The sequence below is a fragment of the Neophocaena asiaeorientalis genome, unplaced genomic scaffold (genome assembly GCF_003031525.2).
Source record: "Neophocaena asiaeorientalis asiaeorientalis breed wild unplaced genomic scaffold, Neophocaena_asiaeorientalis_V1.1 scaffold78, whole genome shotgun sequence".
NCBI classification, from domain to species: domain Eukaryota; kingdom Metazoa; phylum Chordata; class Mammalia; order Artiodactyla; family Phocoenidae; genus Neophocaena; species Neophocaena asiaeorientalis.
This window is the reverse complement of record NW_020175018.1, coordinates 18,455,833-18,480,887: the sequence shown is the minus strand read 5'-3', so window position 1 is coordinate 18,480,887 and position 25,055 is coordinate 18,455,833. Positions and strand designations below refer to the sequence as shown.

Below are 25,055 nucleotides of genomic sequence, written 5' to 3'. Positions count from 1 at the left end.
TCTGCCCTCTCCCCACGCCTTTTCGGCATAAGGCAGGAAGCCCTTGCTGGGGAGGGGGTGACAGAGCAAAGGAACAAGAGGAAAACACTCAGCAGCCACCCACCACTGTCACCAGAACCTACCACACTGACGGTCATCCACGCACTGTTAATCCGGAGTCCTGAGGCCTGGGGGCTGTGTATGCCCAGTTCAGTGTCCTGCCAAGGCCATCCTAGCTCTCCGGCGATTGACCAGAGGCCAAGGGGAGCTCCTGGGGGTGACAGCTTCCAGGACTGGCTCTGTCCTGCCAGAGGACAGGTAAAAACACCAAAGGCCAGGGACCTCCCTGGTGGCACAATGGTTAAGAATCTGCCTGCCAACGCAGGGGACACGGGTTCGATCCCTGGCCCAGGAGGATCCCACATGCCACGGAACAACCAAGCCCGTGCGCCGCAACTACTGAGCCTGCGCTCTAGAGCCCGCGAGCCACAACTACTGAGCCCACGTGCCACAACTACTGAAGCCCGGGCGCCTACAGCCCGTGCTCCGCAACAAGAGAAGCCACTGCAATTAGAAGCCCGCGCACCTCAACAGAGTAGCCCCTCCCTGCTCGCCGCAACTAGAGAAAGCCCATGCGCAGCAACGAAGACCCAATGCAGCCGAAAATAAGTAAATAAATAAATTAATTTATTTAAAAAAAAAAATACCAAAGGCCACACTGGAGAGCAAGGCCTCATGCAGCTTATCTGTCACCTTGGTGATGAACCACCAGGTAGAACCCATTAAGTGCTAATACTCCTATTTACTGGTGCAAATGTGCTTGCAAGTTACAGTCTGCAGACTGGCAGCGAGCTCCAGCTGCAGGGCACGTGCATGATTTTGGACTGCCGAGTTCATTAGTCTCTGGCACCTCTAGACCAGTGTCAGATGGCTTCCGAATGCCCAGCTCCCGCACAGAGCACTCTCGGTACCTTCTCCAGCAGGAGGACGCTGTCCCTGGCCACGCAGGGCAGGGAGCCTGATGCCAAAGAGGCAGCTCGGGCACAGCCTGCCAGCGGGAAGTAACCAGACCACTCACGCTGCGCTCGCGCCTCTGCGGACCCGAAGGCAAGGTCGCAGGACGGCCAAGCCACGCGTGGACCCAACATACTGACCCAACACGTGCTGCGCGAGACCACACAGACCTCCCTCTCCGCGTCTAAAGGTGGAAACGCTATGGCCAAGCTCCGGGATCCAGGGGCAGCAGAAGTCGTATATACGGAGGACCTGGCCCAGTGCGGGTGTATCGAAGGTTCGGGATTACTGTCATAACTCTCAGAGGACACACGGCCCTTTTGAGGTCCCGTTCACGGCAGCCCAGACTTTCTGGCCACATCCTGTCACTTAATTTTTGCTTTTGTTTTCTGAAGACAAGATTAGAAAAGACAGATATGTCATATTATATGATCAGTGACTTTGATGCCTTTCCCCCAGTCCCTTCAAATTAGATCATTTTCATCTTAAAAGCCGGACTCGCAGCACCTTTATTGTTTTAGTACTATGTGGGTAAATGTTAAAAACAAAAGCGCCGCCCCGGATTTTGTCCACAGGAAGCCACTGCTTTGGCTCTGCACCCCACTATCTGTCCACCTCCTCCTCTCGCACCAAGCCTGCCGCCAGAAGAGGCTCCTAACTCTGGCTGTGACAGATGCCGAGCCCCGCCCTCCTGAGCCACCCAGAGGGGTCCATGCTGTTTCTCCATTTTTTAAGGCAGCGCACGCCCTCTTACAACGCTAGTGCTTTGTGTGGTTCCCTTCATTTGTGCCCGGAGAGGAACACCAGGCTATAGAAGCACGTTGTGTGTGGTACTAGCCTCAAGGTCAGAGACTGGGCTTCTCCCAGGGCCATGGCCCCAGGCCAGTCCAGGAGCCTCAGCAGGTCCAGCCTCCCTTCCCATAGTAAACTGGTGCAGGCCAACCCTGTGCGCCCCTCAAGGGCCTTTCTGGTTCCAAGATTCTGCTTCTCTCATTGAAGGCAAACAAAATGGAGAAAAAGAAGAAAGGATTACGTAAAAAGAGTCTGGTGGGGTTTTTTTGTTTTTGTTTTGGCAGTAGGAGGGTTTATCATTTGATAGTTGGCAGCAACTTGACTGGAGACATTTTATCTAGATTCGGTTATGAAATTCACTTGCAAAACCAGGGTTTTTCCGGGCTGCAGAGTGAGTGTACAAGGCTCTCATGACTCCGTTGGCTAAAAAGAGCCATCGCCTTAGGTAGTTGCTACTTGGGGGAACAAAATTGGGTCACTACGGTTATGGCAATGAAAACCGACAAACTAAGCAAGCCTCCTTGGTTTTTGAGAGCTTTCGATATGAATTGTTTTTGAGAGGGATACAATTTTTGGATTGTGTCTGTAAACACAAAATCATGACCTTAGGAAAAACTGTTTCTTCAAGTCACTATGTGTCATCCCCAAAATGGTTTTTAAAGTATCAGCTCACAGGAAAGTAGCGCATAGGAGAACCCGACTGGGAGACCACGCAAGAGAGGTATCACCCCTCAAGGGAAACAACAGGAAATCTTGTTCACCAATAACTGATCAGAAAGTGCACGTACGCACGCACACACACACACACACACACACACACCCTCCAAGAAGCCCAGCTTCAGAGTATGATGAATTAATACCACCCCCATAAAAATAAAAAATTTAACCTCACTACTCTTAACTCTGGCAAAGCCACACACACATTAAGTGAACCAAAGAAAGAATGACAGTTGGGCCAGACATGGATCTTCCGGCAGAGATGGGGCTGTTCGTCTGTAGACATAACGGGATACTTTTAGAAGTAAAACGGACACGACTGAATAATCACCACCATGTTCTTTGGACCAAGCTTGGTAGAGAGAGAGGGTGGAAGCTGTGTCCTTTCCCCTTTCCAGGATCTGGTTCTGTCCATCTAGTTTTTGAACACCTTTAATGGTGACTCAAGGGCCTGTTTCAAGGGCTTCCCTGTAGCTCGGAAGGCCACCTGTACACCCTTGGAAGGGGAAAAACAGGAAGGTAGGCTTCCCCTCCTCCCAGGTTTGTGTACAGACAGATAGATAACCATTCATTTCAGTCTCAGGTCAGAGTCCAAACAGGGAAGGAAAACGCAGGGAAGGGTCAAAGGGACCCCAGGAACCCAACACATCTGGGAAAGAGAAAACAAGTACTGTGGCTTTCTGCAGTGGGGTGCATACCAGGGCGCCCCCTTTCCTCTGGGAGGACCTCAGGCCTCCTGCCTGACCAACCCCCGTTCAGGATCAGCTCCCCAGCCCGCCCCCGAAGAGCGCCCAGTAAAAGGAAAAGCGTGCAGGGACCACCCGACAGTGTAGAATGCAGAGGACGCGCCCCACGCACCCCGGGGCCTCGGGCCCCTTCTCCGGAGCCGGGGAGGCAGCCGCTGACACCCCTCGGCTTCTAGGATGGCCCGGGCCGGGCTGGGGAGGACGGGCCCACCGAGCTGGGCGCCGAAGCAGGGGCCCGGGAACACACCCAGAACCCGGGTGGGGGGGCGGTGCAAGGGCAGGCTGGGCCCGGAGGCCGGGTTTGGGGGTGCCCCCGGCCGGGACGGGCGGCGGTTTAAAGGGGCCGCGCGCCGCCCGCCGCGCTCAGGCCCCGCCCACCGCACTTGAGGCCCCGCCCTCCCCGCTCGAGGCTCCGCCCGCTCCTCCCTGAGGGCCGGCCTGCTGGAGACGCGCGGGTGCCCCAGCGGACACTGTGACACTGTTCAGGCAGGGAGGGTCCCCGGATCAGGCCAGCACTCGGGGCTGAAGGGCGCCCCCAGGGTGGGGGATGGGCGCTCACCGGACGCGGTCCAGACTGAGCATGCTCAGTTCAGGGTCCGACTCGGCTGGGGCTAGCGGTGCGCCCCAGCGCCCAGTGGTGGGACAGGGAGGCCGGGAGTCTCCCCGCAAGACACAATGGAAAAGTACCAGGTGCCGAGTTGTCCGCTGGTGGGGAGGCGGGGGCGACGAGGGGCCGACGGTCAGGCGCGAGCCCAGGACCTGGATCTCCTGCCGCCACCCCCGGCCTCCTACCGGTTTAACGGTCACCAGGGGCCAGGTCCGACCCCAGGGAGGCAAGGGGCCCGTGTTGCGGCCAGTATCTGCCTCTAGCTCATAGGGTGACCTCCGGTACCTCCAGACGTGACCTCCGGGGTGCCCTTTGCCCCTCTGGGCCTGGGTTTCCCCCTTTCTAAAATGGTGGATGAAATTAAGGCCTCTCCAGTCTGAATATGGGAGGATGGAGGACACCTTCATCCTTTTCACCCATGGGTCCATGTGCTTCGGCCCATAGAGACAGGACACCCTAGAACGTTCAAAATTCATAATCCGACGCCCCCAAACTCCTAAAACACCCCATCAGTAGTCCCTCGCTGGGGGGAACTTGGGCCTTTTCCAGGGCCTGTGAAAATGTTTAGGACGTGAAAAATTCACAGAACAAAAGGAAAGCCGCAAATGAATGTTTAAATACATAAGATGTCAATTTTTTTAACTGTTAGTCAGTCTCTGTAAAAATTCATCAATTTGAGGATAATCGGTCGGTTAGATTTTTCTCACTTTGTGAGAATCCCCCTTTGTGTGGGAGACTGTGGGGTGTCAGCCAGTGGTAAAGCCGGAGAGCTTCTGGGTGACCAGAGAATTTTAAAAGTAGTTACTTTTAAAGGGGGGGGGAAGACTTGATCCGAAGACAGGGGTGCATTTTAGTTTAATTTGCCCCCTAAGAATGCTTAGGTGTGCATTCTTACACTAGCGTAAGCGGCTCAGTACCACACCCCTGTTATTCCCTGAGCAGGATTCAGGCTGCCACACGGGCTGGATTACAGAATCCTGAAACTTTTCTGAACTCTGAGAATCCTTAGACACGGGGCTCCACCCACTATGTGCCCTCCTCGGCATCCTGTCCCCTTCTCCCCACCTCTGATGACTGTAATCCCATCATCCACGCTCACCTATCCCTCAGCCTCCTTGCGCAGAGTTCTGGCATGGCGGCCATCTCTCTGCAGGTCTGGCTCGATGCGCCAGCTCTGGAGTCAGACCCCAGAGTTCCAGTCGACTCCCAGCCCTCTCAGTTACTAGTGTTGTAGCCTCAGGCAAGGACCCTGCTCCCTGTGCCTCAGTTTCCTCCAGTGTAAACAAGGAGATAGCAACAGCGCCGACTGCATGGGTGGCTGTAAAGTGCTTGGCATGTGCCAGGCACACACATGGCTGTGACTATGATTGCAGCAATTATGGACCAGTTACTTTCTTGTTTGGATGCCCAGTTTGGAGGTGGATGCTGGAAGCTGGGATCCTAGGGGGCTAGAGAGAGTGAAGAAACCCTCTGTCCCAGGGAGGTGCTGGTGCTTGGATGCCTTGCAGGTCCTCACCACAGACTGGAGAAGGGGTGTGGGGTGGTGGACAGAGCTCCAGAATCGACCTCAAAGAGATGGGCTCGGGTTCTGCCTTCACAGGCCTCCAAAGCATTCTGGGCCGTTTCCTTGTTTGCCAGCCCACGAGGGAAATTAGTTAGGAGGACCGGAAAAGACACTGGAGGTGGGCACACGCTTTGGAAAGTGAAAAGACGTGTACGCTTTCCTGAAAGCTTCTCTTTTGCTGGTAGATTTTGGACTGGCTGAATCCTGGGGCCTTGGGGGTGAACCTTCTGGTGGAGGAGACAAAAACCAAAGTAAAGCACGTGATAAAGCAGGTAAGAGGCCATGCCTGTGGCACCCAGTGGGGCTGGCTCCCCAAACACGTTAGAGAAAGGCGATGTGACAGCAGGTTTCTCTCCGCCAGCAGTCACGAAGGAAGATCCAGCGGGCTGGGGCGGGGGGGGCGCGGATAGACGGGGCTGGGGGGGTGACATGAGGCTCCTCGGGCTTCCCCGCCGACTCACCTCTCTCACCTTGATGGAGAAGGAATGCTCACGTTCACTCCACCAGCAACCATACCCACCATTTACGCGGACATCGTGCCTGGCATCAGCATCATTTTTCATCTCCCGCCACCTCAGCAAAGCGGGACTGATGACCCCGCTTTACAGCCAAGGATAGGGAGGCTGGAGGGGGTGGCCAGGGACTTGCCCAAGGTCACACAGGTTTAAGGACAGAACGCTGACCCCGGGCCCTTCCTTCACCTCCTCACCAGGGCTGGCACGGCCGGGTGGAGTGCACACCTGCAGGAGGACAGCCCTTAGCGTGTGCAAGACCAGGTAGTCCAGATGAATGGAGGGTCTAGGGAAGAGCTTTGTTGGTGGCCGCTGCGGGGGCCCTTCCACCCAGCCAGGCCTCCTGTCCGTGCAGCAGCTCAGCCCCGAGGCAGCAGGGCTGGAAGTCCTTACCGGCCTCCTGCTCCATTGCTGGCTGGCTGTGGGGTTGCCCCGTTGTCTCACGGGCCCATGGGACAGGGTGGATGACTGCTTTCACCATCAAGGAGCTTTATTCTTTTTTTTGAATTTTATTTTATTTATTTTTTTATACAGCAGGTTATTAGTTATCCATTTTATACATATTAGTGTATATGTCAATCCCAAGGAGCTTTTTAAAAAGTCAGTCAATATTTCTAAACAAAATGGAGGAGGGGGGTTGTATATCCTTTCAGGGTTGTTTGGTAAGCATTTATAAAATTCTTGGTTTTTTACAAGAATGGTGCTGGGACTTCCCTGGTGGCCCAGTGGCCAAGACTCTGCACTCCCAGTGCAGGGGCCCCGGGTTTGATCCCTGGTCAGGGAACTAGATCCCACATGCTGCAACTAAAGATCCCGCACGCGGCAATGAAGATCCCGCGTGCCGCAACTAAGATCCCAATAAATAAATATTTAAAAAAAGAATGGGGCTTCCCTGGTGGCGCAGTGGTTGAGAGTCCGCCCGCTGATGCAGGGGACACGGGTTCGTGCCCCGGTCCAGGAGGATCCCACGTGCCGCGGAGCAGCTGGGCCTGTGAGCCATGGCCGCTGAGCCTGCACGTCCAGAGCCTGTGCTCCGCGACAGGAGAGGCCGCAACAGTGAGAGGCCCGCGTACCGCAAAAAACAAAACAAAACAAGACAAAAGAATGGTGCTGAACTTGATAATGTGCTTTTCCCCACTGAGTGTATGGCAAATGCTGTTGGTACTGCTGACGCATCTTCCTCCTTCCCTGGCTCTGGTGGCCGTATGAACCCCCCTGCTTGAAGCACCATGACTGACCCAACCCATCCACTCAGGGCGATAAGGGCTTAGCTTGTTCTCGATTTTTCACTCTGTATAAGCAACTCTGATAAACAACCTTATAGCTAATTTTTCTGAGGATCCATGATTTCCTTGGGATAAATTCCTAGGGGTGGGATTTCTAGGTCAAAATAGGTGGTAATTTGAAGGTTTTCAGTATGTTTTTGGCCAAAATGACTTCAGCGCGAGCCCCTGGAACAGAAGGAAGGGATGCGTGGTGCCGCTGCGTCTGGGGTCTTTACGTGGATTGGGGAATCACCCAGTAACTGCATTTTCATCTACGGTCACCCTAGTTACAAGAGTTTTTCATTTGTAAATCTTACGAGCAAAAGTTCTGGGTAAGGATCTGGTAAGATGTGGTGACAGTATGAACCCACAGTCTTTGCCACCAAGTGTGTTGCAGACTCAAAGTTCGGTGCTGCCCTGACCACCACCCTCCCCCACTCTCCATGCGTTCCCCACCGCCCACATTCAGTGACAGGGACAAGCCTCCCAACGCGGATGAGGAACACAGTGACGGGGCTGATACTCCACGAGCCAGAGCAGAGCTCTTTGGCTCTGGGGGCAACACATTGTTTTCTCCCCTGCTTTCAAGATGGTCTGAAAACGGATCCTCTAACGATTCCTTGGAGTTTACTTTATGTGATCCTAAACTTATCCTTGCAATAGGGGCAAAGGTGATCTCATGGCTCAGAGGATTTTTGGATCCCTTCCTTAGGAACATCTCCAGGCCCTATCTGGTGGCATGTGATGGGGCATGAATATAGGCGCCTGGCAGCCCTGGTGAATAATGATGGTGATGATGATGGTGGTGCTGATCATGGTGATGATGATGGTGGTGCTGATCATGGTGATGGTGATGGTGGTGGTGATGGTGGTGGTGGTGGTGGTGGTGGTGGTGGTGATGGTGGTGGTGGCAGTGGTGATGGCGGTGACGGTGATGGTGGTGGTGATGATGGTGGTGGTGGTGATGATAGTGGTGGTGATGGTGATGGTGGTGATGGTGGTGACGGTGATGGTGGTGAGTGGTGGTGGTGGTGGTGGTGGTGGTGGTGGTGGTGGTGATGATGGTGGTGATGATGGTGATGGTGGTGATGGTGGTGATGGTGGTTGTGATGATGGTGATGGTGGTTGTGATGGTGGTGGTGGTGATGGTGACGGTGATGGTGGTGATGGTGGTGGTGATGGTGACGGTGGTGGTGGTGATGGTGGTGATGATGGTGGTGATGGTGGTGATGATGATGGTGGTGGTGGTGGTGATGGTGGTTGTGATGATGGTGATGGTGGTTGTGATGATGGTGGTGGTGATGATGATGGTGGTGATGATGGTGGTGATGATGGTGATGGTGGTGATGGTGGTGATCGTGGTTGTGATGATGGTGATGGTGGTTGTGATGATGGTGGTGGTGATGATGATGGTGGTGATGATGGTGGTGATGATGGTGATGGTGGTGATGGTGGTGATCGTGGTTGTGATGATGGTGATGGTGGTTGTGATGATGGTGGTGGTGATGATGATGGTGGTGATGATGGTGGTGATGATGGTGATGGTGGTGATGGTGGTGATCGTGGTTGTGATGATGGTGATGGTGGTTGTGATGATGGTGGTGGTGATGATGATGGTGGTGATGATGGTGGTGATGATGGTGATGGTGGTGATGGTGGTGATCGTGGTTGTGATGATGGTGATGGTGGTTGTGATGATGGTGGTGGTGATGATGATGGTGGTGATGATGGTGGTGATGATGGGGGTGGGTGTGATGATGGTGGTGGTGGTGGTGGTGGTGATGGTGGTGATGGTGGTCACGATGATGACGGGGGCGTTTACTGCACGTTTACCAACCTAGTGCTCTTGTGCCCCTGCAGGTGGAGTGCATTGATGAGCATCAGGCCAACGAGGCCCTGGAGGAGGTAACTCTCTGGGTGGTTCCCTCTCTACAGGACATGAGGCAGGACACACAGAGACTGTTCTGCACCCCACTGTGGTACGATGGGTGGAAGCCTGGTGGAGGCATGGAGGGTCAGAACCAGCTCTTGCCCTGTGCTATGAAGTCAGAGGCCCCCAGGTCATGAAGGGAGTCTGTGTACCAAACACTCATTTCTAAATCCAGGTGCTGACAACTTAGAATATATGTTCTCAGAGAAGATGATAACCTTTAAATGTTGGCTAGGTCCCTAGGCTGATCTACCAATAACCATCTTTTAAAAGATTTTTTTCTTCAATTGTAAAAGTATCAGTTACAATAGAATATTTGGAAAATAGAGAATTTTAATTTTAACAAAGAAAATATAAACTCTTACGTTCCTTAAATCTGCCAATCAGAACTGACAGTAACATTCTGATTTATAATAGCAGAAACAGCTGCATATACTTCGATTTGCCGGCAAAGGCTCTGCGTCATTTTTCTCTGCTTTTCTTGAATTTCACATGAGGTTGAATGTCTCCCTTCCTATCTAATGGTCACTTGTTTGTCTTTTTTCCGGAATCACCAGCTTTTGGGCTTTGTTAGCAAACAGCTCTTCTGTCCACAGTGTGTCTGACACATGGTGATGGACCCAGGCCACATTCATGAAAGAAAGAATGTGGGGGGGCCGTCCCGCGCGCCCCCCAGCATCACAGCCCCCTCTCCACTCCACTAGGCGACCTCCTTTCACACCCAACCTGCTGTCATAAGCAGCTGTCCGTCTGGTCTAAGTCGCTAAGGGAGCCGTTTCTACTGCCTAATTCTGTTCGTTTGCAAAGCACTTTGAGCTGAGGGCAGGGGCCCTGGGACCTCTAGTGTACACAACCAGGAGGCCAGGTGGCCTGGGTACAGCAGCAGCGGCGGCCTCCCGTTGGCCACACCCCCTTCATCAGCCAACCCGGACTGTGCTTGTTTCCAACGCACCAGGCACTCTGCCTACATCGGCTTACCTAGTCCTCCCAACACCCCTGTGAAGCAGATACCACCGTTACTGCCGTTTCCAGATGAGGCTAGGAGGCTCAGAGAGGTTGAGGAGCCTCTCCTCAGTCACACAGCACAGCCAGCTCATGCCAGAGACAGGACATACCCTGGGCTGTCTGGCCCCTAACCTCCAGCTGCCCAACCTCCCTGGGCCCACGCTCAGAGCTGGAAGCATGTGGTTTTTGTTGGGACGTGTGACAGAGAAGCACCTCTAGAAGCAGTGTCTCCCTAACCTCTCCACTTTCTCTGGCCTTGCCTTGCAGTTGATGCCACTGCTGAAGCTTCAGCATGCTCACGTCTCCATCTACCGGGAGCTCTTCATCGTGTGGAACAGTGAGGTGGGTCAGAGCCGACCCCGCGGGCCCAGCAGGCACTCAGGGTGGGCACAGAGCACCCCCCCGCTGTGCCCGCCGAGCGCCAATGGCCGCAGCACTCACGGGGCCACGCCGGGAGCTCTCTGGGCATCGTCTCACGTGCGCCCCACAGCCTCTGCATAGGAGGGTCACTGTCCCACTTTCCGGAAGAAGTGGAGGCTGGGAGAAACCAGCTGGCGACAACCGAGCAGGAGTCCAGTCTGGGTCTGGTTGCCCTGGGCCCCGTGCTTGGTCCCATTGGCGAGCTGATTTCTCATCTTCAAGGAGCCGGAAGCTTGCCGGTTACTCCACATGGGGCTGAGCTGGGGGATGCGGGAGGCTGGAGGGGAAGGGGGCCAGGTGTGACCCCACAGTCAGACCCCCATCTGGGGTGACAACCGAGGGAGGGGCCCCCTCCCCTTCAGCTGGGCCCTGAGGAAAGCCGTGGGGAGGGCCCCTCACCACCTGTCCCCCCAAGTATTTTCTGAGCACCTCCTCACGCTCTCAAGGGGGACACAGAGAAGCCAAGAGGACATGTCACTGCGGGAGGGAAGGCAGGGTGCTCTGAGAGGCCTGACGGGGGCTGCTGGGGTCCTGTCGGGTGCAGGCCCCTCAGAGGGAGGAGTGGATCTCAGCTGAGCCCTAAGGGACAAAGGGCCCGGTGCCCCAGGCACGGTGGTCTACGTGTGCGGTGGCCAGGAGACCCCATGCCCCTTTAGGTTTTCCTAAAGCAGCTTAGTGTAGATGGGGGGTGGGGGGGGATGGGGGGAGGAGAGAGGAGGCGGAGGCGGGAGCTGCTCAGGAGGGGCTGTCCCCCCCACAGAAGGGGGCATTCTCTCATAGTCACTGCCGGTGGTGGCCTGGCTGGGAGGAAAGACCTGGAGCAGGTGACGGCCCGGAAGCCCCCAGGCCTGGGCCTCTGGAGGCCAGAACTCGGCACCTGGCTAAGGGGCTGTGTCCCCTGCAGATCTCCTCTCTGTTCCTTTGCCTGGTGATGGAGTTCCACGAGGGAAGCTTCCAGAATGTCATTGAGAAGAAGAGGGCGGCAAAGAGAGTCATTGACTCCCAGGTAAGACAGACTCTCTGGGGCACCAGGCCTGGGTGCCACAGGCCCCACAGCGGGGGGCAGAGGGGCGGGCACCGATGGAGTCTGGTCTCATTTCTTCCGACAGTTATAAATGAAGGTATTTGCATACCGTAACGTGCACAGATCTTAAGTGTACACCTTGGTGTGTTTTGCATAGGCAGACACTCCCGTCCCCTCCCTCACATGAGGTCAGAGCGTTCCTGGACCTTCAGACAGTCCCAGCCAGTACCCAGGGTTCGACTTCTGCCTCCAGAGATCCTTCTGCCTGTCCCTGAAGTTCTCATAAATGGGCTCGTACAGCATGTTGTTTGCTTGTGTCTGGTTTCTTGCGTTCATCCCAGTGCTTTGAGATTTACCCACCTGTGAGTGTGTCAGGAGATCATCCCTCTCCACTCTGTCAGATGGCCACATCACCATCAGTGTATCTGGTCCAGCGCTGTGAGCATCTGGGTTGCTTCCAGTTTGGGGCTATTATGAAGAAGGGCTGCCATGAATCACTGCTGGGCATGTGTTTTGATGGACCTAAGCATTCATTTTCTGCGTGACCGTGGAGTTGTTGGATCACAGAATGGGCGCGTGTGCTGCTTTAGCCAGTGTGCCAGTTTTCCAGGATGGTTGGTTGACTTGGTGTTGATTCTCATCCCAAGTTGTGAGTATTTCGGCTCTGCATCCTGGCCCACATTTCACTGTGTCAGTCTTCTTAATTTTAATTAAAAATTACATTTTAGTTTCAATTATTTTGAGTAGTCATGGTGAGTGCTTTCTGGCCATTTGGATATCTTCTTTTGTGCCTGTTCAGGTCTCTTGCCCATTTAAACATTAGGGTTGTCCGTCTTTTCTTGTTGATTCGTAGTGGCTCTTTATATATTATGGACACAGTGTCCAGATGTCCTCTCCCAGTCTGTGGCTTGCCAGTTCACTTTCTTAATTGTAATGAACTCTGGTTCATCAGTGTTTCGCCTGAGGTTGGTGTCTTCTGAGCCTTTAGAGAAGCCTTCCCCGCCCCAAGGTCATGACGATATTTTCCTCTGTTGCCCTTGGAGCTGGATCCATTTTGCTTTCACATTTAGGTCTATGACCCACCCCAAATAAATTTTGCCTGCTTTTGCTCTAAACACGCCTCTGTTCTGTTGGGCCTCCAGGCACTGCGACCCTGCTGGGGTGTTCTGAGGGGCACGCAGCTCCAAAGTGGGCCTCAGAGACAGCCTCTGAGTGGGTTTCAAACTTTCTGTTTGTAGTAGAACCCTGTCGAACACAAAAATGTTCTCAGAACCCCCAGTAAGGAAAGCAGAGCTACTCTAGTCAGGGGTCTGGGGGGTCAGTGGAAGGGGGCGTGGCAGGAACCCCAGGGTCCTGCCTGCTCAGCCCCTCTCTTGACACCCCAGGTGGAATCCAGGGCTCCTAGGAACACGGTTTGAAAATCACTGCCCTGGAAACCAGGTGGATCTTGTTTCTGACACAAACTGCTTTCAGAATGTTCTCTCTCAGGGATCTTTCCATTCGAATGCCCTGGAGAGGCAAACCCCAAGTAGCAGCTGCAGACTTCAGCATCTCTGGTACCCATGGGGTGGGACCCAGGCGGGGCTAGAGCCCCAGGGCCCCCAGGGTCTGCTGGAGACAGGAGTGGGGGGTCTGGAGACCAGGGCGTCACCGGCTAACAGGGCATTTCTGTCCAGAGGGCCTCGAAGCAGCCTGCAGCAGATGCTCCCGCACCGGCTCTGAGCTGTTGGCCGCTCACTTCAGGCCCATTTCAAGACGCAGGGTGGGAACTGGCCACGACCCTGCTGGCTGCTCTGAGTGGTCACTGACCTGCCTAAGAGCAGCTGGGAGGCCCCCCTGGGAGCTTTCAGGCCCCCCCAGTCCTGGCATCTCTCGCTCTTTCCCCAGTGGATGCAGAACATGCTGGGCCAGGTGTTGAATGCGCTGGAGTACCTGCACCAGCTGGACATTATCCACAGGTGACCGGGTGGCCAGGCTGCTTGAGGAGAAAAGGCACCTCCTGGGGGTGGCACCTCCAGGTGGCAGCGCCTGGGCGCAGGCCCAAGGGAGAGAGGTGCAGCTGGGACAAGGACGGGCCCCTCCCCCTCCCAGAGCACCTCCCTGGCTTAAAGAGAACGTCACCCCCTCCACGACCCTCCCCATGCACAGACGGGGCAGTTGGTTCTAAAGTGCAAGGGAAGAACCAGATAACAGCACCGAGGAAGAGATTAGGCTGCCCGAGGGCCTCTGGGCACTCCCAGGCTGAGCTTTTGACCTGCCAGTTTCATTCTCCAGAATCGTGATCTGAAGGATCAGTGCCGTATTTAGAGGAGAGAAAACTGTGTGAACCAAACGTAGGAAGGAAATGCTCGAGATTCCGTGTTAATGTCAGCTGAGATCTGGAAGGTCGTTAGCAGAGGGACCACGGGAGGATCAGTGTTTCCTTACTTGCAGTTGGCTTGTTTTTCCCATTTGAAATAACAGTATGTTTATGCTTACAGAAAATGATGTTCAAAAAGTGGCTGAACAGGGCATCTACTGAGGAGAGAGGAGGAGGGGTGTGGGCTGCTGCGGCGGCCCTGGGTGTGGCAGGAGCGGAGGGTTCACAGACGGACGTGGCCCTGCCAGGCAGTGGGTGGAAGGGCGCGCCTCTCGGTTTCAGGAACCTCAAGCCCTCCAACATTGCCCTGGTCAGCAGCGACCACTGCAAACTGCAGGACCTGAGCTCCAACACACTCATGACCGACGTAGCCAAGTGGAACGTCCGTGCAGAGGAAGGTGGCTGGCGTCCTCCCGGCCAGCAGACAGTGGTGGGGGGGGAGCACTGCGGGAGGGCCCATTCAACCGAGTGGGGGGGCATGCAGGGTCCAAAAGACACTCAGAAACTGTTAACCTTCAAGAAGGGGGAAGGAAGGCCTCAGAAGGGAGGAGAATGACATGCACAGAGGGAGGGCTGGTGGATGGCAGGCATTGGCTCGGGCTGGATTACTTTACTGAGTCTCAGAATAACCCAGGAGGTGGTAAAGGTGAGCAGTCCAGGGAGAGAAGTTTTCCTTCCTTTAAAAAAACAGCAGGGCAGGCTTCCCTGGTGGCGCAGTGGTTGAAGTCCGCCTGCCGATGCAGGGGACACGGGTTCGTGCCTCGGTCCGGGAAGATCCCACATGCCGCGGAGTGGCTGGGCCCGTGAGCCATGGCCGCTGAGCCTGCGCATCCGGAGCCTGGGCTCCGCAACGGGAGACCACAGCAGTGAGAGGCCCGCGTAATGCAAAAAAAAAAAAAAAAAAAAAAAACAAATTTAGAAAAAAAAAAAAAAAAAAAAAAAAAAAAGACAACAGGGCAATCAGGGGTGGAGAGAGCAACTCTCCAGTGGAGAACTCCAGAGTCCTGGGCTGGCAGGGACCAGTGGCATGCTGTCCTTGATGGGTGGATGGGTGGATAGATGGATGGATGGATAGATGAGTGGGTGGGTGGATGGACAAATGGATAGATGGACATGCAGATAGATGAACAGATGGATAGATGGGTGGAAGGATGGATAGGCGGGTGTGGGTGGGCAGGTGAGTGGACGGGTGGATCTACTGGAGGTGTAGATGGCAGGGGTCCTTGGAGCCCACCCCTTTGCTATTTGTTTGGGGAATGGAGGTCTGGAGAGGGAGGGGCTGCCTGCGGCCTGTCAGGCACTGATAGTGCTGGGCCGGGGACCCTGCTCTTTTGGCTCCCTGTCTGGAGTTCAGGTTTGTTTGTTTATGTATGTATGTATGTATTTATTGGCGGCGCGGCATGCGGGATCTTAGTTCCCTGACCAGGTATCGAACCCGTGCCCCTGGCAGTGGAAGCGCAGAGTCTTTACCACTGGACAGCCGGGGAAGTCCCAGGGGTTCAGGTTTAGAAACTAGGGCAGGGCAACCAGAACATTGCCTCAAGGTCCCGACTAAGTGTTGGGAGGGGCAAGACGTTTATGGAGGGTGCAGATTTTAGCCTTTGTGGCAAACGCCCCTTCCGATTATTTCTGCAGCTGCAGTGGGACACAGGTGCGCACACGGCCAGCCTGGTGGGCCCCTGCCAAGATGGGCAGCCTCACTGGTGAAGATCAAGGGCCAGGATCTTACTGACCAGGGGCCTCTTCCTTTTCCCCCTCAGCACGTCTCTCCCTCCCTGGAGGAGGGTGATGGAGGGCTCATTTTTCAAGCTGCTTGCTTCCCCAGGGAGCATGGGACTCACGCAGCCCCCACTTCACTCCTACCAACAGACCCCTCTCACAAGTCCTGGATGGCCCCCGAAGCCCTCAACTTCTCCTTCAGCCAGAAATCTGACATCTGGTCCCTGGGCTGCATCATTCTCGACATGGCCAGCTGCTCCTTCCTGGATGTGAGGGGCCTTCCGTCCACCCCTCCCCGCCACACCTGAACCCCACTCCCCACAGCCCCAGGGAGCCAGGCTCTGCCCACCCCCGGCCCTGAAAAGGGCGCATTCTTCCCGTTGGCACCCTCCTGCCCATCCTGAGTGCCTGTGGGGCTGTGTGGAGGCCCCCCCGCTGCCCCAGCCGCCGGAGGACCCCGCATTTGGACCTGCTCGGCCCTCATGTGGTGGTGGTGATGGTGATGGTAACGTTCAATCCGCCCCATCAGCGCCCCCTTATGGACAAGAACAGCTGAGTTCGGGTGCACTAACCGGCCCACAGTGGGAGTCTGGCGGTGGACGGAGGGCTGTTCCCTTACTCCCTCCAGCCAGTGAGGTGGCCACTTGCTTTTCTCTGAACTTCCATTTCTTCTTCGTACAAGAACTGTGGGGCGCAGGTGGCCTCTGTGCGTCCCTGATGGCGGCGGCCACGTCGCCTCCCCTCTGCCCGAGGTCAGGCCATCTTCCTTTAGCTGAGGAGGCGCACAAGTGGTCCTCTCTCTCCTCCCAGAGCACGGAAGCCATGCTTCTGCGGAAGTCCATCCGGAGTTCCCCCGACGGCCTGAGGGGTGTCCTGAGGACCATGGAGGAGAGGAGGGTCCCCGACGCAGAAATCTTCAGTTCCCTTTTGCCTCTGATGCTCCAGGCCAACCCGTCGGATCGAATAACCATCAGGTGAGCTCAGGCCCTGGGGTGGCAGTTCACTGTCAGCCTGTGCACGCACTTGGGGTTTTCACACCACAAAGCGCTGCATCCATGGACAGTGGCTCCTCCAGTTTGGGCTGCCCCAAACCGTGGCCGCATCTCTGAGTGCAAGACGAACAGGGCCAGCTTCCCCATCAGGTGCGGGAGGCATGGCCCAGGGCCCAGGAAAACGTTTTAACTCTAATGTAAAGTCAGAAGAACAAAATGATCCACCCTGGGTTATGTTCACCTTTATACCAACACAGCCAGAAACTGTGATTTTGGGGTCTATGTTATGGAGGAAGGGGCCCATGCGTGTGCAAGCGCCAGGGCCCAGCACTGTCCTCCCTCGGCCCCTCCTGGAAGGGGAAGTGCTGCGGTGCCTGCTGGACGCACTGTGATGCTGGGAGAGGTGCTCCCAAGCGGGTGCCCGAAACAGGTGGAGGCCCAGCAGCTGCTGGACGCAGAGGGGACGCAGGGCCAGCTGGCGGCTCTCTGCCCCTCCCCAGGGACGTGATTCACTTGTTTGTGAGCAGCAACTTCAGGTCCTCCAGCAGTGCCCTGATGCTGCACCGGCAGGCGGTGCCCGACTTCCTCGTCGACATGCTGCTAGAGAGCAGCGTCACCAGCATCTTAGGTGATGATGGGGCCCTGAGGGGGCGGCGCCAGAGGCTGCTGTGGCCCCGGCACCCCATTGTCTTTAGCTGGGGGGCAGTGACCCCCCCAGTCCCCTGGACCGCTCCTCACACATGGCCGGTGGGCTTGCCCCTCGTCCATCCCAAGCACTGCTTTGCTCGGGGTACCATCCCGCTCAGATACCCCCGAGCTTACCTAGAGCAGAGTTCATCTCTGTGGCCAGGCCCCCACCTGCTTCCCCTCTGTTCTGGCTACACAGTCCTCGACGTCACCGAGCAGCCCCTCACTGCCACGCACCCCACCAGACTCCCCGCTGTTTGCTCGCTCGCCCGGCACACGGCGGCCTGGTGCCTGGAGTGTCTTCCCCAATGAGCAGCACCTCCTGTGCGGCTGCTCCGTGCCCAGAGTGGCGCTCACGCTGGGGCCGGCACAGCAGCCACCGGGGACCAGCAGGCACGGCCCTGCAGGAAGCTGAGGCGGCCCAGGGGCTCCGTGTGCAACGTGACACGCGCAGGCCTGAGGCTCCAGGCACAGTGCTGGCTGGTCACCCCCCACCCCGCAAAAGTGCACACGATAGACTCCTCCGCGTGCCCCAGGCTGGGGGCTACCCCCACGGTCTTGGGTAGAGAATGGATCTGGAGGTCATCTTCCAGTTCGGGGGTGGCTCCGCCCTCCCATCCCTCCTCCCCGTCAGTGGCTCCCTGCGCGGACTGCCTGTGATAAGGGGCTGCCACCTCTGCCTCCCTTTCTGGAGAAGGGGACCCGTGAGGGCCCAGCTGCTGTCTCCCTGTCTCGTGGCCATGGGCTTTCGAGGCAGACAGCTGGGTCCAGCTGAAGGTCATCGCCCTGAGTACCCTGGAGGGAGTTACCCGAGGGAGGTGTGGAGTGGAAGCACCCCCCTGGGCGGGTTCTCAGGCAGATCCAGGTTCGACTTTGGACAGGTGGCTCGGCCGGGAAGGTGAGGATGATAAGGCCGCCACCTCACGCCGGGTCACGTGGGCCTGTGCAGTGGTGCTCACGGATGTGCCCCTGGTACCCCGGCCCTCAGGCGGGTCCCTGAGCCAAGGCGCCTCCCCGTGCTGCCCTGTCCCCCGCAGAGGTCATGCAGAACTTCACCAGCCACCCCGACGTCCAGCAGAGGGCCCTGGAGAGGCTCCTGAGGATGTCTGAAGACCAGCAAGGTAGAGCCGCCCCCTCTCGCCTTCCCCCAGGTGCCCCGGCCCTTCCAGCTTCCCTAGCTGGTACTTTCTGACGCCCGTTTACATTCCCATGAGCAGGCACGGCTTTTCCACCTGCTTGGAACAGGAGCCTGGACTTCCTCCTGTGCCGCTGCTTCCACTGAGCAGACAAGTGGGCGGGGGGTGGGCTCGGCATCCGAACCACTTCCCGGGGCCCCCCTCACGTGCTGCTCACGGATGCTTAACCGACACCCCGTCCCTGCCACCATCCCTCTGGTTGGCTATTTGAGTGGTTGCCGATGCCCCGGTATCATAAGCAACGGTACACAGCCCACCCCGGGGCGTGTGTGTGTGTGTGTGCTCTGGTGCTTCTGCAGGAAAAGTTCCTAGATGTGCCGGCTGTGAATACTGCAAATTGCCCTCCGTCGATGCACCAACTTTCTCACCTCCCAAGAGTGCATGAGAACCCCTCTTCACCCAACTTTCTCCATCAAGGAGTATTAGTAGTTTTAATTTTGCCAAAACATTGGTTCGTAAAATCTCTGCCCTCAATCTGCCTCACCAGCCTGAATATTACATTCATTCGCTCGTCCGTCCATCCGTCCATCCACCCGTCTCTCCATCCATCCACCCGTCTCTCCATCCATCCACCCGTCTCTCCATCCATCCACCCGTCTCTCCATCCATCCACCCGTCTCTCCATCCGTCCATCCATCCATCCACCCGTCCATCCATCCATCCACCCGTGTCTCCATCCATCCATCCATCCACCCGTCTCTCCATCCATCCGTCCACCCGTGTCTCCATCCGTCCATCCATCCATCCACCCGTCTCTCCATCCGTCCATCCATCCATCCACCCGTCTCTCCATCCGTCCATCCATCCATCCACCCGTCTCTCCATCCGTCCATCCATCCATCCACCCGTCCATCCATCCGTCCATCCATCCACCCGTCTCTCCATCCATCCATCCATCCATCCATCCATCCATCCATCCATCCACCCGTCTCTCCATCCATCCATCCACCCGTCTCTCCACCCGTCCGTCCATCCATCCACCCGTCTCTCCACCCGTCCGTCCATCCATCCACCCGTCTCTCCATCCGTCCGTCCACCGATCTTCCTTCCATAGATGGTCGTCCCAGTGGCCGGGACAGCAGAGACCATACGGGCCCAGTGCCAGCCCTCTAATGAGGCAGCAGAGACCCCACCTTGGCCATTTCCCTTCCCCTCCCTCTCCTTCCCCGTGATCCTGTCTGGTGCAAGGCTGTGGAGAGGAGAGAGTCCATGGGAAGAGATTCTGCCTTCCCAGAGAGAGTGAGAGAGGCTGCTGGGCCCCTTCCCAAGACTGGCCTCGGCTGTCACCCCAGAGCCACACCTGCCTCAGCCAGCCTCGCCTAGAGACGGGATAGCCATGGCTTGGCTTCCCTGGTGCCAGCACTTTTGTCCTTGTCATTCTTACCAGGAGGACACAGGCTGAGAGAGGTGAAGCAGCAGTTAGGGAGCGGCGCAGCTCTGTGGACCCCCGGCTGCCCACCACTGCCTTCCCCCCTTGCCAGCACACACCCTGGCCCAGAGGAAGGTCTAAGGGACCCACAGATGTCCCCTCTCAAGGCAGTAACGGCCAAGGGTTCTGGAGTCAGATAGGCTAGGTTCAAAGCAAGGGCTCACATCTCCCTGACCCTCCGTTTTCTCATCTGTCAAATGAGGATCGATCTTGTAGAGCTGCTGGAAGAAGATCCCTACGGCAGACGCGTGGCAAGCACTCAACACAGCCTGACCGATCGCGTCTGGTCACCCGTCTGCTTGTCCACCCAGGGGCCCATGTGTGACGCCCTGCAGACTCCCATCAGGGTCTGGTCCACACCCCTCCCGCCACCTGCTCGTACGCCGTCTCACTCTGCCCCTACGCTGCCAGGTGTGCCGTGGCCGGCGGAGCTGGCGGAGGTGTTGGTCGGCATTGTGAAGCAGCATGACAGGGTCCTTGACGCACAGCCGTGTGCCTGCTCCCTGCTGCTCCGCACCCGGGGCCAAGGTGGGCTGCGGGCACAGCTGGCTTCTCCTACCCCCGCCCTCCCACGCCAGTCATCGCCCTGGCATCTGACCCTCTGGGCACCCAACCCCACCCCAGGATGACAGGCAGGGCCCAGCCAGGAGTCTGGGGCACCGCCCGAGGCCTGCCTCTGTGGCCCTGGACCAGCTGCTCCCCCTTCTGGCTGATCTCTAGGCATGAAACGAGGAGCTGGTCATAGGGGTCCTGTGGTGTGAGCCCAGGCAGGTGGGATGGGGTCCCAGGCGTGGGCTCCCAGGAGGGCAGCTGAGGAGGGATGGGAGAGGCTGGAGCTGAGAGCCCGAAGGCCTGGCCTCCGATTTTTTTTTTTTTTTTTTTTGCGGTACGCGGGCCTCTCACTGTTGTGGCCTCTCCCGTTGCGGAGCACAGGCTCCGGACGCGCAGGCTCAGCGGCCATGGCTCACAGGCCCAGCCGCTCCGCGGCATGTGGGATCCTCCCGGACCGAGGCACGAACCCGTGTCCCCTGCATCAGCAGGCGGGACTCTCAACCACTGCACCACTAGGGAAGCCCTGGCCTCCGATTTTTAAACTGGAAATACTTCACTGCCTTCTCACTTGAATATTTAGGCTGAATTTCCATGTAATGCTTTACACCGCACGTGCTCACAGCCCTGGCAGGGCCCCCAGCCCTCCGGTCCTTGCCTCAGTCGTGCAATAAGCACTTACGGGGCGCTGGAGCCCCGACCTCGGCTTCCTCCCCGGAGATCCCGCCCCCGCCCGCTGTCTTCCCACCGTGGCCCCAGCTCAGGGTTCCCCGGCCTCTTCTGCTGGCCTGCGCAGCACTGGGGCAGGACCCGGCGGCCACGGCGCCAGCACCACGGCCCCCGTGCCGTTGAGTGTGCGCAGAGCCACCCCGAGGAGCAGCAGCCCCTGGTCACGGTGCACAGCCCGCTCACCGTCGCCAGCCAGGGTGGGCGCCGCCCTCCCGTGGGCGCAGGGCTCAGGCGGGTAGCGCCTGGATGCCCCGAGGGGACAGCTGCTCCGTCCCCAGCTTCCATGTTCACAGTCACGTGTCCCTCTGGCAACATGCACGGGCCGCAGCCGGGCGCCCCCATGGGCTTCACGCCGACGTGTTTCGGGTTCCAGCCCTTGCTGCCCCACCGGCCCCGCTCCAGAGGCCACCAGCGAGCAGTCGGGGGACGGTGTGGGGAGAGGGTCACCACCGAGGGCTTTACACATGTTCCCCATCTCCAGCCACTAACCGGGTGGGCATCGTTCTCTCCAAAGGGAAGCTGGGGCCTCACCTGGAGCCCCGCAGCCCCCAGCCCCCCCTACACTCACCAGGCAATTTACCACATTTCATTGACCCCGCGCCGAGAAGTCCAAAGGGCTGCCGTGAGTAGCCATGTTGGGACAGCAGGTGTAAATCGGGACCACCTGGCAAACAATGCCAGGTGATCGCCCTGAGAGAACACAGTCGTGGTCCCATCTTGGAAGGAAAGCTCAGAGGCCGGTCCCAGCCCAGTAATGGGACGGGAGGTGCTGGAATGGTGGCCCAGGGGATGGCTCATACCCTTGTTTCTGGGTCTCATGCTGGGCATGAAACTGGCCAAGTAGGCACCACTGGCGTGGGATGCATGGGATTGCAGTGCCCTAGGACCACAGAGAAGGGGTGGCCCTCAGGGAGGGCTTCCTCCAGGTGTTCTCTGTGGTCCTAATGCCGGGGCCCATCTGCAGGACTGACCACAGATGAGCTGCGGAGGGCCGGGCTGTGCGAGCGCATCCTGGAACGCCTGGACGCCTTCCCCAGGAACAGGGACACCTGCGTCAACGGGCTGAGGCTGCTCTGGGCTTTGCTGGCGGACGGTGAGCGGGCCGGGGCTGCGCCCTAACCACCCGAGAGCCGGGAGGGGAGGGAGACAAAGGGCCAGGATGGACTGGAGAAGCTGCACCAGCATCCTGGGGAGGGGTGGGTTCATATTCGGACCCCCTCATGCCCAGCCCATGGAACCCTCCAGCTCACGCACATCGTGGGATTTCCTGGGCAGTTCCTGGTTCCACAAGCTGGCCTTAGCACTAGGCAAACCATCCTGACTTCTAATTCAGAAAGGGGGTGCTCCCAGGCCGTGCCACTCCCTCTCCAGGCCCCACTTGGTCCTCCAGCACCTGGGAGGTAATTTTCCCCAAGGAAAAGAGGGCTCCCGACCGTGGAGAGCCCTGCCCACACCCGGCACGCAGGGCTTCCCAAACCTCCCCTTAGGGGCCCTGCCGATTCCTACCCTACAGACTGGCTGGCAGGCTGGGGTTGCCCCTCCCCCCCCCAGCTTCTGCGCCACCAAGGAGTAGGTGTCCCCTCCTCCACCCCATCCTGTTCCAGCTGTCATCGCGAACAAGGCCCCCTGGGAGAAAGCCCCGGCCCTCATTGCTGAGGTGCTGGCCACCTACCCCACGGATGCGGAGATGGCTGAAGCCGGCTGTGCAGTCCTGTGGCTGCTGTCCTTGAGGGGTGAGCAGCCTGGGGCCCCGGGGCCGGAGAGGTGGCCCTGGGCCTCGAGTCGAGACACGTGTGGCCCCCCGCAGGCTGCATAGGGGAGCAGCAGTCGGAAGAGGTGGTGGTCCTAATCCTGCAAAGCATCCGGGCGTACCAGGACCGAGCCCTGTTGGTGAACAATGCCTGCTGGGGGCTGGCCAGCCTCGTGAAGATGTCTGGTGAGCCTGGGGACGGCCGGGGCTGCCACTAGGAGGCGGGGGAGACTCCCCCAGCAACGCCTGCAGGCAGCCCACAAACCAAAAGCAAGCACACGCTCAAAGCAGGGAGGGGAAACACCTACAGTCCCATCGCCCAGACGTCGCCGCGCAGACCTTCTGTACCCTCACTTCCCACTGCTCTCTGCAACTCTGCATGGTGGCCACCTTGCCTGCCACCCACAAGCCTGGCGTGTGCGCAGGCTCCCCTCCAGGTGTGGCTCTGAAAACAGCCCGAGTCAGGGCTCTGAACTCGGCCTCCAAAGCAAACCCCAGCTGTTCCTAAGCCCCCGGCCCAGGTTCTGCACCCGACTTGGCACCACAAGCCTTGACGGACACTTGGGGCATGGAGCCTGGCAGAGCTTGCCCGCCGTGTGGGGTGGTTTGGCCCCTGTGAGGTCCGGCCCCTGCTGGGTGTGCAGGCTGGTGGGTCTCTGCCTGCTACTCGGCCTGAAGCAGAGAGTGGGGTGACCTTCACTCCTGGAGAGAACCTCCCGAGCGGGCAGGGTCTCCGGGCCTACCCCCCACTCCCGCAGGGATCCCGCCGTCAAATGGGGTGGGGTGCTGAAGCCCCAAGAGCAAAAGGCACGTGGCCCAGTGAACAAGGAGCGGGGTCGTCAGAACCCAGTGAGCGTGCGGGACCCCAGAGCCGAGAATCTCGGCTTTGCCTCCTGCTGGCTGTTGACGGCTAAGTCCACTCCCTGGAGGGTCAGCTTCCCCCTGGGCTCCAGGAAGTTCTGACAACTATGTGACATCATGGGTCACTGCTCTCACGGGCCCCCAGTCCCCCAGGAGCCAGGCCCAACCCCGCACTGATGGGCCTCCTCACGGGGCAGGGAGGTGCCCTGGAACGTCCCCAGCACCCTCTCTACAAGCACACTGGCCTTGGGGGCTGCTGGGATGGAGAGAGAGGCGGGTACACACCCCACCAGAGGACACCCACAGATGCAGAGCCAGGAAAAGCCTGACCTTGGCGGTCCCCACGCTGCAGGACAGCATGGCGTCCCCTGCCAGCTGAGGCTCTTGCTGCCCCACGTGTTCAGTACTGTCACCCACCCACCCCCTCGCCCACGCCCAGAGCTGGCGGCCCTGCAGGTGGTGATGCCCGAGGAGGGCAGCAGTGGCCTCACCCTCATCCAGGAGACATACCAGCTCCACCAGGACGACCCGGAGGTGGTGGAGAGCATCTGCGTGCTGCTGGCCCACCTCGCCTCCCACAGTGAGGACCCCCCTGCCCTCGTCACGTCCTCCCTGGAAGCCAGCATTCAAGAGGCGCCCTGCTAGCGGCTATGACCACTGGGGGAGGGGCAGGAATCCTCCGTGCTGGGCACATGCTAAGCCTCGGAGGGGGGGTCCTGGCCTCAGGACCCTCTGCTCTGCCCGCAGAGGACATCCTGTCAGAGTTGGTGTCCAGCGGCATCCAGCCCCTGGTCGAGGAGATCCACGGGCGCTTCACCTCCAGCTTGGTGAGTGTTGGGGGCTGCCTCAGCCAGGCCTAGATGGCACAGAGTCCAGGGGCTGGAGCAGTGGTTTGTGTGGAGGCGACTGGGGCTGCCGCGTGTGTGCTTTTAAGAGGCTCTCCCTGTACCACCGTGTCCACGACCTGACCAAAGTAAACCCTGGAGAGAAGCAGCAGTGAGACCGCTTCAAAGAAAAGCAGGTTAACAGAAGTTACTCGTGGACCCAGAGGCCGTCCATGGAAGCGGCTGACCTGCTGTTCTCCTCGCAGGAGCTGGTTTCTTACGCACAAAGTGTGCTTCAGAAACTGGAAGAGGCCTCGCAGCCCAGCTCCCACGGTGGGCAGTAGACCTGTCGCAGGCAGCCGCCCGGGGAGGCTGTACCTGACGG

The 25,055-nt window shown here is 58.0% G+C and overlaps 1 protein-coding gene across 1 annotated transcript; it reads left to right on the top strand.

The window, feature by feature from the left end:
- The first annotated feature begins 1,194 nt into the window (after positions 1 to 1,194).
- STKLD1 (serine/threonine kinase like domain containing 1) lies at positions 1,195 to 24,900 on the top strand. Its single transcript, XM_024762418.1, has 21 exons — positions 1,195 to 1,270; positions 3,262 to 3,296; positions 3,425 to 3,547; positions 3,864 to 3,938; positions 5,605 to 5,691; positions 9,057 to 9,101; positions 10,399 to 10,473; positions 11,456 to 11,557; positions 13,463 to 13,533; positions 14,217 to 14,332; positions 15,804 to 15,922; positions 16,464 to 16,627; positions 17,146 to 17,273; positions 18,370 to 18,453; positions 20,369 to 20,485; positions 22,200 to 22,328; positions 22,840 to 22,968; positions 23,043 to 23,171; positions 24,286 to 24,426; positions 24,594 to 24,673; positions 24,821 to 24,900. Exons 1-21 carry the CDS (start codon positions 1,195 to 1,197, stop codon positions 24,821 to 24,823), a joined length of 2,028 nt encoding a protein of 675 aa, XP_024618186.1. The 3' UTR covers positions 24,824 to 24,900.
- The last annotated feature ends 155 nt before the right edge of the window (positions 24,901 to 25,055 follow it).

Coding starts and splice junctions, on each gene's coding strand:
- STKLD1 (XM_024762418.1), top strand. CDS start 1,195: ATGGCCAAGCTCCGGGATCCAGGGGCAGCAGAAGTCGTATATACGGAG. Junction 3,548..3,863: donor AGGCTGGGCCCGGAGGCCGG/GTTTGGGGGTGC, acceptor GGCTGGGGCTAG/CGGTGCGCCCCAGCGCCCAG. Junction 9,102..10,398: donor CCAACGAGGCCCTGGAGGAG/GTAACTCTCTGG, acceptor CTTGCCTTGCAG/TTGATGCCACTGCTGAAGCT.